The sequence below is a fragment of the Rhinopithecus bieti genome, unplaced genomic scaffold (assembly GCF_001698545.2).
Source record: "Rhinopithecus bieti isolate Rb0 unplaced genomic scaffold, ASM169854v2 scaffold_42772, whole genome shotgun sequence".
Taxonomy (NCBI): Eukaryota; Metazoa; Chordata; class Mammalia; order Primates; family Cercopithecidae; genus Rhinopithecus; species Rhinopithecus bieti.
Window position 1 is genome coordinate 1,084,553 of NW_016818842.1, and position 17,318 is coordinate 1,101,870.

Genomic DNA, 17,318 nt, shown 5'->3' on the forward strand with positions numbered 1-17,318 from the left:
ACCCATTTAAAGTCTGGAGTTCATTGACTTTTAGGATATTCATAAAGTTGTACAGCTCTCACCACAGACAATTGTAAAACATTTTCATCACCCCAAAAGGAAATCCCACACCCGTCAGTTGGCATCCACCAGCCCCTCCTTCCCATCACCCCCAGTCCAAGACCACTCTAATGTATCATACATCTCTCTCTTGTTTGTCTGTGTGTCTGCATTTCATGTAACTCTTTTTTTTTGAGACAGAGTCTTGTTCTGTCACCAGACTGGACTGCAGTGGTGCCATCTCAGCTCACTGCAACCTCCACCTCCCGGGTACAATCGAAGCAATTCTCCTGCCTCAGCCTCCTGAGTAGCTGGGATTACAGGTGCACACCACCATGTCCGGCTAATTTTTGTATTTTAAGTAGAGATGGAGTTTCATCACCTTGGCCACGCTGGTCTCAAACTCTTGACCACGTGATCCGTCCGCCTTGGCCTCACAAAGTGCTGGGATTACAGGCGTGAGCCACTGTGCCTGACTGCAACTCTTTTTTTATATATATATATAATTAGAAAAATATATTAGAAATAAAGACCTGACAGTTTGACTCCTGCCTGTGAGTGGCGGATTTTAATTATACTTTTAAGTTTTTTCTGTATTTTGATATTTTCTGATCACACAATGAGCATGAGTTGCTAATAATGGGGAGGGGTTATTTTAAAACAAAGGGCGGTCTTGTAAGCAAGGCATGGTGGCTCATATCTGTAACCTCTCCTGACCACCGAGGTCAGGAGTTCAAGACCAGCCTGGCCAACATGACAAAACCCCGTCTCCACTAAAAATACAAAAAATATTAGCTGGGCGTGGTAGCGCACTCCTGTAGTCTCAGCTACTTGGGAAGCTGAGGCAGGAGAATCGTTTGAACCCGGGAGGCAGAGGCTGCAGTGAGCTGAGATTGCGCCACTGCACTCCAGCTTCGGCAACAGAGCGAGCCTCCGTCTCAAACAAAAAGTCCTTGTAGATTGTTCGGAAACTCTACTTAACACCAAATTCCCAACCTTGTTTTGTTTTGTTTTGTTTTATTTGAGACAGGGTCTCACTGTGTTGCCCAGGCTGGAGTGCAGTTGTATGAACACAGCTCACTGCAGCCTCAAACTCCTAGGCTCAGGCAGTCCTCCCACCTCAGCCTCCCAAGTAGCTGGTATTACAGGTGCATTTCCACCCTGCCCAGCTAATTTTTTTTGTTTTTTGTAAAATTTTTATTTTTAAATTTTAATTTGTAGATATCTCATTATTTTGCCCAGGCTGGTCTTGAACTCCTGGGCTCAAGCCATGTTCCTGTGCCTGGCTCCCAAAGTGCTGTGATTACAGGCGTGAGCCACCACATCTGTCCAGAATCACAGCCTTCTATTATCGGGTTGAGGGGGGTCGAAATGTGTCTGAGTTCCAAAGAATTGACTTCAAATTTGAATCTTGGTGCACAGCTTGTTAGAAGGTGGAAATGCTTGCATTGCACTAGGCTGCTATGCGTTCAGTTTTCTAGGCCCAACTCCCACTAGCCATCGTCCCCCAGTTCTGAGCACCCCACATCCTTAATCAGGAGACCTCTTTCAGCTCTTAACAAACTGCCCGGTGGCTCAGGTGAGAGGCCCTATAATTAAACCACATCCTTTGCCTCTGTAATAACATCGGAGACAGCATAGTTCTAGGAGGGGACAGACGGAATATATAATTTCCTGTCCTTTGCCTGAGCCAGTATGACATTGGTACATGTGCAATCTTGCATGTTTCGGCTGTAAAATGCAATCTGTTGTCTCAGCAAGTGTGTAGGTAAGCTGAATATTCTACCAGGTTGGTCCAACCACGGCAGGCTCTTTGCATATGCGTCCAGCATAGTTGATGAACAGACGTCTACACTAGGGGAAACTGGCTCAGCTAGTCAGCTCACAAAACAAACCAATCCTGGCCACTGTAGCGAAACCTCGCCAGTTGCCTAATCTGGAATCCCGGGCACCATCCTCGATTCGCCTTGTTCTTCTGGGCCTCACGTCAACTGTGTGTGTCTCTGATCTCTCCATCCGCCCTCTCCTCCTCCTCAACACCCCCAACCACTGCCCAGCGCATCTCACTCGGATGAAGGCAGTGACGTCCGACGGGTCTCTTCCTCCCTGCCCCCTCCTGTGCTCTTTCCACCCTGACCACTGCCCAGATGATGAGGGTCTCCCTGCACCATGTACCCTTGTGCCCCTCAAAATCTCACCCCACTTGCTTGTCCAGCTGCATCACCCACAGCTCCCGCATATGTATCCATGTTCCCACCCGGCAGACTCTCGCAGGTCCCCTGTGCCCCATGGTGTGTTGTAGCAGTGTTGGTGGACTCTTAATCTGGAATGGAGCACAAGCTGACATGCAAATAAGTGTTTTAAAACAAAACACACAGGCCAGATGCGGTGGCTCACGCCTGTAATCCCAGCAACTTTGGGAGGCTGAGGCGGGCAGATCACCTGAGGTCAGGAGTTGAAGACCAGCCTGGCCAACATGATGAAACCTCATATTTACTCAAAATACAAAACTTAGCCGGGCATGGTGGTGGGCACCTGTAATTCCAGCTACTTAGGAGGCTGAGGCACGAGAATTGCTTGAACCTGGCAGCCAAATGTTGCAGTGAGCTGAGATCGTGCCACTGCACTCTAGCCTGGGTGACACAGCAAGACTCTGTTTCAAAAAAAAAAAATTTTTTTTATGAAATTCTTGCTCCCGGGATTTGAATGTGTTCGTCCGTTTACATGCAGTGTCTTACCCGTCCACCTGGGTGAAATGCTTTTAAAGACTCTGCTCTAAGGTCACAACTTTACTGCCTGAAGTTCCGTTCTCCATGTCCCCAGGGATTTAATTACTTGTTCATTACATACCTTTTTCCCTCCTAGACCCTGAGCTCCTGGGGGTAGGAACTGTCTCTTCCTGCCCACCTCTGATCCTCAGCAGTGTCTAGCACATGGCCAGCTCTTAAGTCAGTACTTGGAGAAGAAAAAAGACCAGGAAGGGCGTGCCAGACCATTCTGTATGGAAGATCCACCCATTGTTCCCTGCTGTATAGTGAATGGCTCCATACTCTCAAATCTCTGCTCCTCCCTCGTTTACCTTTATGAACAGGGTCCTGTTGTGTTTGCAGGCATTTCCTCTAAGAGGTTGAAGCCCAGTTGTCAAGCATCTATGTGGAGGAATCAGACTTCCCCCTGCTAGGGGAATTCACTAGATGTGTAATGCGTTGTAAATTACCTCTTGACAAATGTTGAGCTCTTTGTTTTTCTTTTCTTTCTTTTCCTTCCCTTTCAGATTGATGCACTGAGTAAAAGAAGCAAGGAAGCTGAAGCAGCTTTCTTAAATGTCTACAAAAGATTGATTGACGTCCCAGGTAAGCCCTGGCACTAATGGCCCACCACTGGGGGGCGTTGTGTCTGGTGAGTCGGTGGGTTTTGGGCCCATTCTTCTTGGCTTTCCTAAGGAAAATAAATAGGCCATCAGTGGCAATTTCCCCCAAGAAACCAGGGAGTGCAGGACACATGAATTCTCCACAACCCAGACTTTGGGTACGAAAGGAAATTGGATGTACTTGTTGAAGTACTCATGTAATCTCTAGGGGATGACTTTGTAAAAGCAGAGACCCAAATCTCTGAGGCTACAGCATAAAACACTCCACATACTGCAGAGAAGATGCAAACCCGATGTATGTGTGCTGTGCAGAAGTCCCTCGTACTTTAAGACTTTAGGAATGGCCCTACTAAGACACCTGGAGTGTCCCACTCCCCCTGCCAGGTCATCCAAGATCGGTGGCCTCTGGACAAGCCCTTCACTTAAGGGTTATGGGCAGAGGTAACTGATAATCCTTGCAGCTACAACCAAGTATATAAGTTGTTTCTTTTATTATTTTTTTCTAATTTTATATGTTTATTTTTGAGACAGAGTCTCGGTCTGTCGCCCAGGCTGGAGTGCAGTGGCGCAATCTCTGCTCACTGCAACCTGCAACCCCCGGGCTCAAGCGATCCTCCCACCTCAACCTCCCAAGTGGCTGGGAGGTGCGTGCCACCACACTCAGCTAATGTTTGTGTTTTTTGTACAGATAAGGTCTCACTGTATTGCCCAGGCTGGTCTCGAACTCTGGGCTCAAGCAGTCCTCCCACCTCAGCCTCCTAAAGTGCTATGAGGTTATAGGCAGGAGCCACCACACCCGGCCCTGTTTCTTCTTTTAGAGGGATTGAAAAATTAAAATTTAAATAATGTTTGTGAGGCATTCTGAGAAGTGATGGCTTCTGATTATTTATTCTGGAAAAGTCAGAAGGCATGTAGAGTGCCTTGAACTCTCTGGTCCTGTTTGCGGGTCCTCAATTGCCTTAGAATCTCCAGTAAGGTGATGGACATAACCATGTGGGGCCCAGCTCAGCTCTGGAGAGACGCTTATCAGAAAATTAGGAAAGTCACTTGTTGCCTTTCTCCGCCAAGCAAGGAATTGGAATTACCACCACCCTCCCCTCCCCACCCATTACAGTTGCGCACTTGCCCTTGTTAGCAATTCTCTGAATATCATTGACGGCATTAGAGCTACATTAACAGAGCGAGGCAGACTCAGGTCTCCTTTGTACCTGTACTTGTGTTCTAATTCAGGTCCACCACGGGCTTTGCTGTCCCCTCTTGGAGCTGGGATTAATAGGGGTCACATCAAACACTTCGGACAGGGAGTTGGGAGACCCAGATTCTCCTTCCCTGGATGACATTCCTTTTCCTCTCTGAACTTCAGTGTTCTCATCTGTAAAATGGAACAGGGTCAGGGAACAGCCTAACCATAGAGAATGGTTTGCTTTGTTCTAAACTTTTGCTGTCTTGGGAGCTTATCTAGTTATTAGTTCCAAATTCTAGCCTTTTGGTTTTCTGTGAGAGTTTGTATCTGACTAGGAGTTCCCTGAAGAACCTGACTGAGCCTCACGAGGAGGCTCCTTCACAGTAAAATGGATCAGTGTTACTGCTGGAGGGTGTCCAGGTTCTTGGTGTTTTGAGCAATGCGCAAAGCATTGACAAAATGCGCAAAGCAAGGAAAGAATGAAGCAACAAAAGCAGATACTTACTGAAAATGAAAGTACACTCCACAGGGTGGGAGTGGGCCGAGCAGCCGCTTAAGGGCCCAGTTACAGATTCTTCTCAGTCCAAATAACTTCTGGAGGTTTCCCATTGGCCAATTGGTGTTCACCCCATGTAAATGAAGTGCTGGCCCACAATCAGTCTGATCAGTTGCAGAAAGCAACCAACCAGAGGCTGAAGTGAAGTTACAAAGGTCACACTCGTGTGCAAACATCTTGATTGGTTGTGGAAAGTAACCAATCAGAGGCTAAAGTGAAGTTACAAAGTTGCACTTCTATGCAAACGAAAACTTGGCCCTGCAATCAGTCTGATTGGTTGCAACCAATCAGAGGCTGAAGTTACAAAGTTATACTTCTATGCAAACATCTGATTGGTTGCAGAAAGCAACCAATCAAAGGTACTTTCATTTCCCATCTGCAGGGCAGAAAAAATTGGGGTTTGCAAAGGAAGTAGCCAGTGGTCCTTTTGTTACTTAGGCATGAAAAGTGGGGGTTTTCCCTTCGATTTAGTTCTAGGAAGTCAGGGTGAATCGCCCTTTGGTTCCCTACCTGCAGACCCTATTCTTCTGCCTCAAGAGCACTGTCCCTCGGGCGTCAGCAGCCTGGTGGGTTGGGCATCAACAAGAATTTTCTTGTTGCGTAAGGTACATTTTCTTGTGCGTAAGGTAGTGGCTGAGAATTTTCTCTCTGGACTATGTCATGTCCTTACTGACACAGGGATAAAGAATTTACAGAAAAAGCGTGACCTGGGCTTTGAGAAATTTCATTTTGTGTTTCGAAAGAGTTCATTCTCTGACTTTTTGTTGGTTCCTTGGGCTCAGGAAGGTTCTGCTCCATTCTATTCCCAGAAGTTCTTGCTACCACTTCTGGGAGCAGGATACCAGAAGGGAGTGTTTTCCAGCTGAGAACCTTGTCCAGTTGGTGACTTAGTTGAAAGAAGACTGGCTCACTTCATCTTTGCCAGAGACCCAAAGACTCTTTAGCAGCTGTTTTCTAAATAATACGTAATCTCTTTTCTTTCTTTCTTTCTTTCTTTTTTCTTTTTTCTGAGACAGAGTCCCGCTCTGTCACACAGGCTGGAGCGCAGTGGTGCAATCTTGGCTCACTGTAACCTCCACCTCCCAGGTTCAAGCAATTCTCCTGCCTCAGCCTCCCACATAGCTGTGATTACAGGTGCCCGTCACCACACCCAGCTAATTTTTGTACTTTAGTAGAGACGGGGTTTCGCCATGTTGGCCAGGCTGGTCTCGAGCTCCTGACCTCAGGTGATACGCCTGCCTCAGCCTCCCAAAGTGCTAGGATTATAGGTGTGAGCCACCGCGCCCCGCCTAGCTGCTGTTTTCTAAATAACCTGTAATCTCTTTTCCAAAAGTCAAATTTGCACCTCAGTTTTTCCCTAGTGAAATTTTCCAACTGGGCAGCCACTTTAAAGCATTGCTCGGTTTCTTTCTCTACAGTTACGTTCTGTGTGAATTTCCCGTAGAAAAAAAGACCGTTTTTCTCATCAGCGTTTCCTCTTTACCTGAGCCGACCTTGTCCATGTACATGTGCAAATTTTATAGAATTTCAATCACAGCATAGGTATATATTCATATTCTGCCTTTCTCGCTTAATGTTATGATTCTTACTATTACCGTAAGCATTTTCCTATATTGGTGATATTCTTCACAATTTTTATTTCTGGCCAGAGAGTTGAAGTTTGCAGTTTAAATTGATGAATGGCGGGGGCAAAGAATGTTTGATGTTTTCTATAATACTAAAAGTCAATCAAAATACATCTACATTCCACATAGATCACTTTCACCCACCACCTCCCAGGTATTTCTTAACAAATGCTGTGATCTGCCAGATCTAACAAGTTACTCGCAAAGCAGGAATGGTGCTCGGAGCATTCTCCCTGTGTTTTGAAGTCTGATTATTGCTCAGATGCAATCATTCTGTGGCTGAGGCTTACAGGAAGGGCCCGGTCAATAGCGATGATGCATTTACTGACAGTCACTCAGTCTGGGGGAGTCAGGATGCCTTAACTGTCTGCATACTTCAGGCCTTAATCCAGTGGAACCCAGAAACATTAGTAGGGTGCAGTAAGTTCTGCTAGTTGCAAGAGACAGCAACTCACACTGTCACAGGAAAAAGGAGGAAGCCCTTGGGAATAATGCAACAGGCATTCCAGCTATGTGCCACACAGCCCTGCTCCTGGATCACAGAGAGAGCCGCCAAGCTGGCCCCAGGAGCAGCGGAGCCAGAGTCCCACCCAACCCAGGAGTGACAGGCACTTGACCAAACCAGCTCCCACCTGCTTCCCCTTTCTGAAGTTTTATTTATTTGTGCATTTCCTCGTTGCTTATCTCTGGGTCTCATTAGAGTGACAGCTCCGTGAGGATAGGGCTTTGTATTGTGGCTCTCTGCCCAGAGCCTGGCGTGCAGCAGGTGGGACATAGTGAATGACTGAAGGAGTCAATGGACCCAGATTCCCACCACTCTCACCAGGTCCTCAGCAGCAGAGTTCACCAAGGGTTGCATTGGTGACTCTTAGAGCTTTGTCCGTGGTCCAGGTCTCACTCCTGAGTGCCAGGCTGCATATCCAACTGCCGCCTGGACTTTCCCATTGGGATGACTGGTGGGCACCCACCCGATGTGTCCGGCAGAAGCCGTCTTTTTACTGCCTGCCTTCTTTTGGTGGGTAGCGTCACCTCCCACCTTGCTGCTCATGTGCTGAGCTTTTTGCTTTTCCTGAGACGGGGTCTCACTCTGTCACCCAGGCTGAAGTGTGATGGTGTGATCTCAGCACACTGCAACCTCTACCTTCTGGGTTCAAGCAGTTCTCATGCCTCAGCCTCCCAAGTAGCTGGGATTACAGACGTGCGCCACCACACCTGGCTAATTTTTGTATTTTTAGTAGAGATGAGGTTTCACCATGTTGGCCAGGCTGGTCTCAAACTCCTGACCTCAGATGATCCACCCGCCTCAGCCCCCGAAAGTGCTGGGATTACAGGCATGAGCCACCATGCCTGGCCTGTGTTCTGAGCATCTTGTCACCAACTCTGGACATCCGACCTCTAGGATGTGTCTCAATTCCTGCCACTTCCCTTCACCCCAACTCCTGCCCTACAGTCTGCAGTTCACATTGATGTGAGTCTAAGTGCTTCTAGGGCGGCCAGACTCTTCCTGGCTAATCGCCACCAACTCCTCTGGATTAACCTGTTGAGATGCCACTTCCTGACAGAGAGGCCTTCCTGGCCTGCCCAGCAGGTTTAGGGGACCCTTCCTGTGCACACACACACCCTGGCCTGGGACCCTGCCCTTCACTCCATTGTAATTCCTTGGTAACTGTTTGGCCAAGAGACTGGTTCAGTATAGTTTTGTTGCTAATTATTTCCTTTGTGTCCACCCCAATGCCTGCCATGTGGCAGAAACTCCATAAATATTGCTAAACGAATGCAGAAATTAATGAATCAAATTATTTCTTCAAAATGCTGAGTGTTTTTTTGGTCTCAGGCTCCTACTGTTCCCAGTGAATCACGCTTCCGAGGTTGAAGCTTCCCAGCGAGGGCGGGCACTGCAGAGCGCTAAGACAAGTCAATTGCAGGAGAACAGAATCTTTTATTGAGTTGTAGCAGTTTAATAGCTCTCTGAACTCTCATTTTACTTTCGTGTCACTCTATAAAGATTTACATGCCTGCATAGACATTTATACAGCACTTAGCAGTCGGGGTTGCCCAAACCAGCACATGCGCATCTGAGGCCTTCGGCTTTGGGGCGGGTCCTTTGTGGCTGGGATCTGTGTTTGGTTTACCAGAGGTCCCATCAGCGCCCCAAGCCCAGCACACAGGGTAGGATCTCCCTCCACCCCAGCTCATCCCCCACCATCCCCACCCGCCCACTTCTCCTTCGGTGTTCTGGCTCCTCCCTCTTCTTCATCTTCCACCTTCTGTAATTTCCTTCATATTAAAGACACTAAGGCCAGGTGTGGTGGTTCACGCCTGTAACCCCAGCACTTTGGGAGGTCCAAGCAGGCAGATCACCTGAGATCAGGACTTTGTGACCAGCCTGGCCAACATGGTGAAACCTCATCTCTACTAAAAAAATACAAGACATTAGCTGGGTGTGGTGGCAGGCACCTGTAATCCCAGCTACTTGGGAGGCTGAGGCAGGACAGTTGGTTGAACCCGGGAGGTGGAGGTTGCAGTGAGCCGAGATTGTACTACTGCACTCCAGCCTGGGTGACAAAGCAAAACTGTCTAAAAAATAAATTAAATTAAAAAAAAAATAAAGATGGCCGGGCGGGGTGGCTCACACCTGTAATCCCAGCACTTTGGGAGGCCGAGGCAGTCAGATCACGAGGTCAGGAGTTCAAGACCATCCTGGCTAACACATTGAAAACCAATCTCTACTAAAAATACAAACAATTAGCCGGGCGAGGTGGCGGGCGCCTGTGGTCCCAGCTACTCAAGAGGTTGAGGCAGGAGAATGGTGTGAACCCAGGAGGCGGAGCTTGCAGTGAGCCGAGATCGCGCCACTGCACTCCAGCCTGGGAGACAGAGCGAGACACCATCTCAAAAAATAAAAATAAAGACACCAAATAAGCATTTAGCGATACAGTAGCATTGAACCATCATGGTCCTCATGTACCCTCTGAGCAGGTTTGATAGTTCAGACCTTGATGTTTCTGTTGTTTTCATTTGCCACCAGATTGTTTCTCATTCCTTAGTCAGTTTCGTGAGTATTATCAGACTCATCTCCCTGGGTATTACTCGAGTCAGTGCCTGAGACCCCAGAACCCCTCATCCCCCCACCATACCCCCGGGGCATCAAGAACCAGGCTGAGCCCCAGGGATATAATAGCCAGCTCAGTTCCTGCCCTCGGACTATAGAGCCTGTTGGGAATATGGGCATTAAAAAGTAATTGCAATTGGGTGCAGTGGCTCACACCTGCAATCCCAGCACTTTGGGAGGCTGAGGCAGCTGAATTACCTGAATTACTTGAGCCCAGGGGTTGAAGACCAGCCTAGGCAACACGGTAAAATCCCGTCTCTACAAAACATACAAAAATTAGCTGGGCATGGTGGCATACGCCTATAGTCCCAGCTGTTCAGGAGGCTGCAGTGGGAGGATCACCTGAGCCCAGGAGGTCAAGGCTGCAATGAGCTGAGATCGTGCCACTGCACTTCAGCCTGAGTGACAGAGTGGGACCCTGTCAAATTAAAATATATATATATTTTTTTTTTTTTAAAAGAAGAAGAAAAAGTAATTGCACAAATAACAACTGAATTTGAGGTGTGATAAGCAAAGCCCAATGGGCAATGAGATTATAGAATAAGGTGAATCAAGCAGGACAGAGGCAGCTGCCCTAAGGTGGCACCGACTGAGGCCAGGAGAAGAAGCCACAGGAGGCAGTTTTCTGACCAGAGAAAGCAGCAGCAGGGAGGAGCTGGGACGGGAAGAAGACTAGCAGATGGAGAGAATGTCAGGTCATTGGGGCTTAGTGAGCAGAAGAGGACAAGGACCCAGGAGCAGCCAAGCCCTACAGCAGCCAGACGGAGACACTGAAATAGTCAGAGGGGCTATGAATAATGACTCTGGGGATCAGGTGCAGTGACTCACTCCTGTAATCAGTGTACTTTGGGAGGCTGAGGCAGGAGGAGTATTTGAGGCCAGGAGTTCGAGACCAGCCTGGGCAACATAGCAAGACCCCCCCCCATCTCTTAAAAAAAAAAAAAAAAAGAGAGAGATAAGTAAAATATGCAGCCTCTGTCTCTAGTTCGAGACCAGCCTAGCAACATAACAAGACCACCCCGATCTCTTTAAGGAAAAAAAAAAAAAACAAGTAAAATAGCCTCTGTCCCTTACTGTAATTAAACAAGAAATAAATATCTCTGCTCTTAAAATGTGACCCTCTCAGATAGCTGGGAATATTCTGGAATGACCACTTCTAACTCTTGCATAGCTGGAATTTTACTGAGTTCTGAGCAAAATTATGACAGTATGCATAATTCGTCAGTAATTAACCTTGTGTGGGTGACTTGCTCTTGCTTCTTGATACTTTTCATTTTTTTTTTTTTTTTACAATAAGTATGTATTTATTTCTACAATGACGGAGAGCATAAATTAGTAAAATATTCAAGTTGCAATCTTAGTTTCTGAATAGGCCTTATTAATGTATTGCAGATAAGAACTTAGTCAAGTAGTTGTAGGATAAAACACAAGTGTGACTGTTCTGTTCCAGAAACATCTTACTAATGGTTTTGGGGGTTTTTGTTTGTTTTTTTATATTTTAGCAGCGGGGTCTCTGTTGCCCAACCTGGAGTGCACTGGTACCATCATAGCTCACTTAACAGCCTCCTAGTTCAAGCGATCCTGCTGCCTCAGCCTCCTGAGTAGTGGGGACTACAGGCACACGCCACTACACCTGGCTAATTTTTAATTTTTTTGTAGAGATGGAGTCTTGCTATATTGCCGAGGCTGGTCTCAAACTCCTAGGTTCAGGCAGTCGTCCCTCTTCGGCCTCCCAAAGTGCTGAGATTACAGGCATGAGCCACCACACCCAGCCTAGTAATTGGTGTATTTTAAAGAGTTCCTAGGTAGAAGAAAAAGACTAGGCACTACAGAACCTCTCTGCTTTGGTTGTGAAGTTCACTGGAAGCATCTCTTTGCAAGTTGTCCTTGCCTCTGTCTCTGACCTGCTATCAGAACCGTATTTTACTGCTTGCTGAGATGCAGTTTAGTTCCTACGGACACAAACCCTTCAAACATATAAAGGCAGTGCCTGGAAGGGTTTATTTTAAGATTTAAATCTTAGGAAGCACATTACCAGTGATATAAAATATTCATTGACTCATGAAACACTGCTAGAAGTCGTTGTTTCGTGACTGACTTGTCTCCCTTTATTTCCATAGGTTAACTGGTCTGCCTTTGTGAAAAGTAGATGTAGGTTTTTCGGAAGTACTGAAAGAGAGCTGGCTGGAAAGAGTGCATTTGTAGGCCATTCCATTTTCAGAGCCTGCTCCCAAATGCCCATGCTCTGAGGTCCCCCCCACCGGGGGAAGTTTCATTTTGAATGTAGGAAAACCATCTCTCCTGGTGACTATCCTTGTCGGCCTAGCATCTGAGAATCTAGAAATAAAATGGAATGTCATCATTTTTGAGAACTGCTTTTTAATGCTCCTCCAGGAGAATAAAATAGCAATCTGGTTCTTGGTGCCTGCTACTTTCAAGTGAGGACACATTACAGGTTAAAATTAGAAAACACTGTTCTTTTATACTTCTTTCTCCACTGCCTGCCCCTCACTCAAGGATCCCACATTAAGACTCCTGGAAAAAAAGGTGAAGAAATTGGCCCGGCGTGGTGGCTCACGCCTATAATCCCAGCACTTTGGGAGGCGGAGGCGGGTGGATCACCTGAGGTCAGGAGTTCAAGACCAGTGTGACAAACATGGTGAAACCCCATCTCTACTAAAAAATAGAAAAATTGGCCGAGCATGGTGGCATGCACCTATTATCTCAGCTACTTGGGATGCTGAGTCACGAGAATCGCTTGAACCTGGGAGGCGGAGGTGGCAGTGAGCCGAGATCGTGCCACTGCACTCTAGCCTGGGCAACAGAGTGAGACTCTGAAAAAAAAAAAACCAAAAGTGACAAAATCTTATTTCGTTAGAAATAGCCCCTGGTTTTCATGCCAAGATGTTCATCAATGTGCCACTTGGTAGCCTTCTCAAAGGCGATAGAAATGTGGCTGTTGCAGCCTGATTCTGTACAGTGACTCCAGTCCACATATTCCAGGTCTCCTGGTGTTGGCAAACAAGGCCTGGTACCCAGGGCCCCTCCGGAGAGCTCCCTGTAACTTCAGTAGTGGGAGACGTGCAGGATCCCTTTACAGATCCTCAGTTTGCCTTCAGAAAACATTTTCATTCTTGTGATTAAGAAGCAATCACAAGCCCCAAACAAAACAGGACAGAAAGAGGAACTGGGTCTGGAAGAACAAAGCCCTGTAGGTGGCGAATAATGTGCTGACTCCTGTCCAGGATACAGGTCCCTGGCCCCAAGCTGGTCCTGAAACAGCCTCGGGTGATGAGTCTATATGCTGTGTCCCAGTTTCACTCAGGCCCCGGCATTTAGGGAAACTGGAAACCAGGCATGGAAGCAGCGTCCCTACCTTCCTCGGCCAGGTTCACAAACCTGGGGCCCAATCCGCCTCTCCGTGTAGGACACTATATGTTTGCAGGCTGAGGAATTAGCAGGCATGACAAGATGGGTGTTGGACCCGGCACCAGCAGATTTTGCCGGCTGCCGTCACTCCCAAGGCTTTCCCTTCTCCATCCATCCTCACCCGGTCCCTCGACACAGCACTAGAGGGAGAACACCCTGGATGTGACTTGGGGACTCCTCCTCGGTGTGCTTGTGTGGAGAGTGGAGAGGTGCGTCGTTTGTGCCCCGCTTTGCTGTGACCGGGGTGGTCCTGGCACGCCGGGTATCTAGACAGCTTTTCATCAGTCGCTCATCAGCATGCTAATTGCCGTATGACTAATTATGCCCTGAATTCCAGTTGATTTTCTTAATGAGACAGCTGGGTTAATTATGTAATCATATGATTACATTAGCCTAGAGTGCCCTGGCGAAAAGTAGCGTCTGCCGCGCTGTGATGTCATCGCGGGGACGGTGCTCACAAGGGGGACATTCATCCTCAGGCTGGTGGCAGGGGACGGCCCCCGTCACCCGCAGAGCACACTGTGCAAACATCGGCCTCGTGTCTATTAAGATTGGCCTTTTCAGCCCTCACAACCTGCAAGAAAAGCAGTTCACCAGCAGTCTGCTCGCCACCCTGCGCCCTCTCCACACCCCCAGCCGAATCCCAAACCCGCCTGCAGCCCTCTGCAGCTCTTCTGAGATCCAGGCATGTGTCCTTTCTTCTCACAGGACCTCTCTGCACCAAGGCTGTTGGACTTTATCAGGGCATGCCAGCACTTCCTTTGCAGTGATCCTAAGAACTCAAAGCAAAATGTTTGCATTTAAGTCTCAGAGCGACTTAGTTTACGATAACATAGAAACAAGCCCTAGACTGGCCCCGACCCTAGATCCCACTGCGCACCCCAGATATGCTATTTCATTCCTTTTTTCTGCCCTGATCTCTAACACACATCATATTTACTAAGAAAATACATGACTGATACCTTCTGGTTTCTGGCCACTTTGCTACTCCCCATCACAGCAGAACTTCCCTAGAGGGTGACTACCTGCCGAATCCACTTCTTCACCTATTTACACTCTTCCTCCTTAGACTTCTGTGGCCTTCTCCTCTTCCTCTACCAGGGCTCTAAATGTTGGAGTATGCCAGAACGTTATTCTTAGCCTTTTCATTTACATTCTCTCCCTAGGTGACTTCTAAAACTCCACATGACCAAAAGAGAATGATCAGTTCCCCCGACATGCTCCCAAGACAGTTCAGTGGCATCACCATTCACGCAGGTGCTTTGCCCACATATGGTTTGGCTCTGTGTCCCCACCCAAATCTCGCCTCGAATTGTAATCCCCACATGTCGAGGGAGGGAAGTGATTGGATCATGGGGGCAGTTTTCCCCTGGCTGTTGTCATGATAGTGAGTTCTCGTAAGATCCAATGGTTTTATAAGTGTTTGGAAGTTCCGCCTTCACTCTTCTCTCTCCTGCCGCTTTGTGAAGAAGGTGTTTGCTTCTCCTTTGCCTTCCACCATGATTGTAAGTTTCCTGAGGCCTCCCCAGCCATGTGGAACTGTGAGTCCATTAAACCTGTTTGCTTTATAAATTGCTCAGTCTAAAGTATTTCTTTTTTTTTTTTTTTTTTTGAGACGGAGTCTCGCCATCGCCCAAACTGGAGTGCAGTGGCACAATCTCGGCTCACTGCAACCTCCTCCTCCTGGGTTTGAGCAATTCTCCTGCCTCAGCCTCCCAAGTAGCTGGGATTACAGGTGCCTGCCCCCATGCCCAGTTAATTTTTGTATTTTTAGTAGAGACAGAGTTTCACCATGTTGGCCAGGCTGATCTCAATCGCCTGACCTCAGGTGATCTACCCGCCTCAGCCTTCCAAAGTGTTGGGATTACAGGCATGAGCCACCGCGCCCGGCCCAGGTATTTCTTTATAGCAGTGTGAAAACAGACTAATACAGCCACAATGCACAAGTCAGCCTGGGTTCCCTTCTTTCTTTCACACCCAATAGCCAGGCTGTTAGTAAGCCCTAGTGAGCCAGCAGCCTCCAGAATATATCCCAAATTCGGCCACCTACCCTTCAGCCACTGCCACCTACCCTTCAGCCACTGCCACCTAATCCAAGCCACCAGTCTCTGTCACTTCACTGCACTCACACCTCCACCTAACGTCCTTTGCACAGCAGGCAGACAGGTCCAAGTCAGTGGTCTCCAAACTACTTTTGCTTATGCACCTCAAGAGTAAAAAAGTTTGAATTGGGCCAGGCACAGTGGCTTACTCCTGTAATCCCACCACTTTGGGAGGCCGAAGCAGGTGGATCACCTGAGGTCAGGAGTTTGAGACCAGTCTGGCCAACGTGGTGAAACCCCCTCTCTACTAAAAATACAAAAATTAGCTGGTGTAATAGTGAGCGCCTGTAATCCCAGCTACTCAGGAAGCTGAGGCAGGAGAATTACTTGAACCCAGGAGGTATAGTGAGCCAAGATTGCGCCACTGCAGTCCAGCCTGGGCAACAGAGTGAGACTCTGTCTAAAAATAAATACATACACACATGCAATGAAATGCACTCATTTCAAGTGGGCAGTGTGATAGCGTGGCCACCTTCACAATCAAGATGTAGAACATTTGTGTGACGTCAAATTCCCTTCTGACCCCAATACCCAGCAATTGCTGTTCTGCTCTCTCTTACTATCTAGTAGATTTGTCACTTCTGGAGTTGTGTAGAAGTGGAATCATTTGGTCTGTGGTCCTACGTCCGGCCTCTTTCACTCAGCACAGTGTTTTGGGATTCATCTAAGTTGCTGGTATCATTAGTCCTTTCCTTTTTATTGATGAATGATATTCCACTGTGTGTATATATATCAATTTGTTGATCTAACGGGTGTGTTGACAGACATTTTGTTGTTTGTGGCTATTATGAATCAATCTATAAACATTCATGGAGAGTTGTTACGTAGGCGTATGTTTTCATTTCCCTTAGGCAAATACTTAGGATGAGGATCAGGGTACCTGTACATTTTACCTGATAGGAAATGCCAAGCTGCTTTTCAACATAGATGTGTCTTTTTTTATTAATTTTTTTCATTTTCTTTTCCTCAGGGTAGCAAAGTTACAGTTGTATTATTTTATCGCCACATAAGAAATCGAGAGGAGTTCCAGTTGCTCCATGTCTTCTGTTTCATTGGTTACCGTCTGATTTTAGACATTCCTAGTGAATGCTTAATGTATTTCATTATGATTTTAGTTTGCATTTTCCTGATGACTAATAATGTGGAATATTTTTTCATGTGCATTTTTGCCTTCATAGATTTTTATTTATAAAGGTTTCAATCTCTTGCACATTTTAATTTTGGAAACAGGGTCTTGCTCTGTTGCCCAGGTTGGAGTGTAGTGATGAAGTCATAGCTCACTGCAGCCTCAGTCTTCCAGGCTCAAGCAATCCTCCCACCTCAGTCTCTCAAGTAGCTGGGACTACAGGCACGTGCCACCACACCCAACTAATTTTTTATTTTTTCTAGACATGAGGTCTAGCTATGTTGCCCAGGCTGGTCTCAAACTCCTGGGCTCAAGCAGTCCTCCCACCTTGGCCTCACGAAGTGCTGGGATTATGGGCATAAGCCACTGTGCCTGGCTTCTATATACATTTTAGATTCAGCTTGTCAGTTTTTACAAAGGAGCTTTCTGTGATTTTGATTAGGATTCCACTGTATTTGTAGATCAATTTGAGGAAAATTGACAGCACTATTTATTCTTCCAGTCTAAACAATGTATTTATTTAGTTCATCTTTAATTTCTCTGAGCAATATTTTACAGTTTTGATGTATAAGCCTGGCACAGATTATATTCACTTTATTTCTAAGTTAAAGTCACGTTTTTCTTTTTTTTTTTTTTTGAGACGGAGTCTCGCTCTGTCGCCCGGGCTGGAGTGCAGTGGCTGGATCTCAGCTCACTGCAAGCTCCGCCTCCCGGGTTTACGCCATTCTCCTGCCTCAGCCTCCCGAGTAGCTGGGACTACAGGCGCCCGCCACCTC

General features: G+C 47.1%; 1 protein-coding gene across 1 annotated transcript in view; it reads left to right on the forward strand.

Annotated features, from left to right (window-relative positions):
- The window catches only part of CUX1 (cut like homeobox 1), a 451,669-nt gene that overhangs the window by 259,993 nt on the left and 174,358 nt on the right, over window positions 1–17,318 (forward strand). The window contains 1 exon segment of the mRNA XM_017857649.1: window positions 3,314–3,392. Coding sequence (XP_017713138.1) covers window positions 3,314–3,392 — 79 coding nt within the window.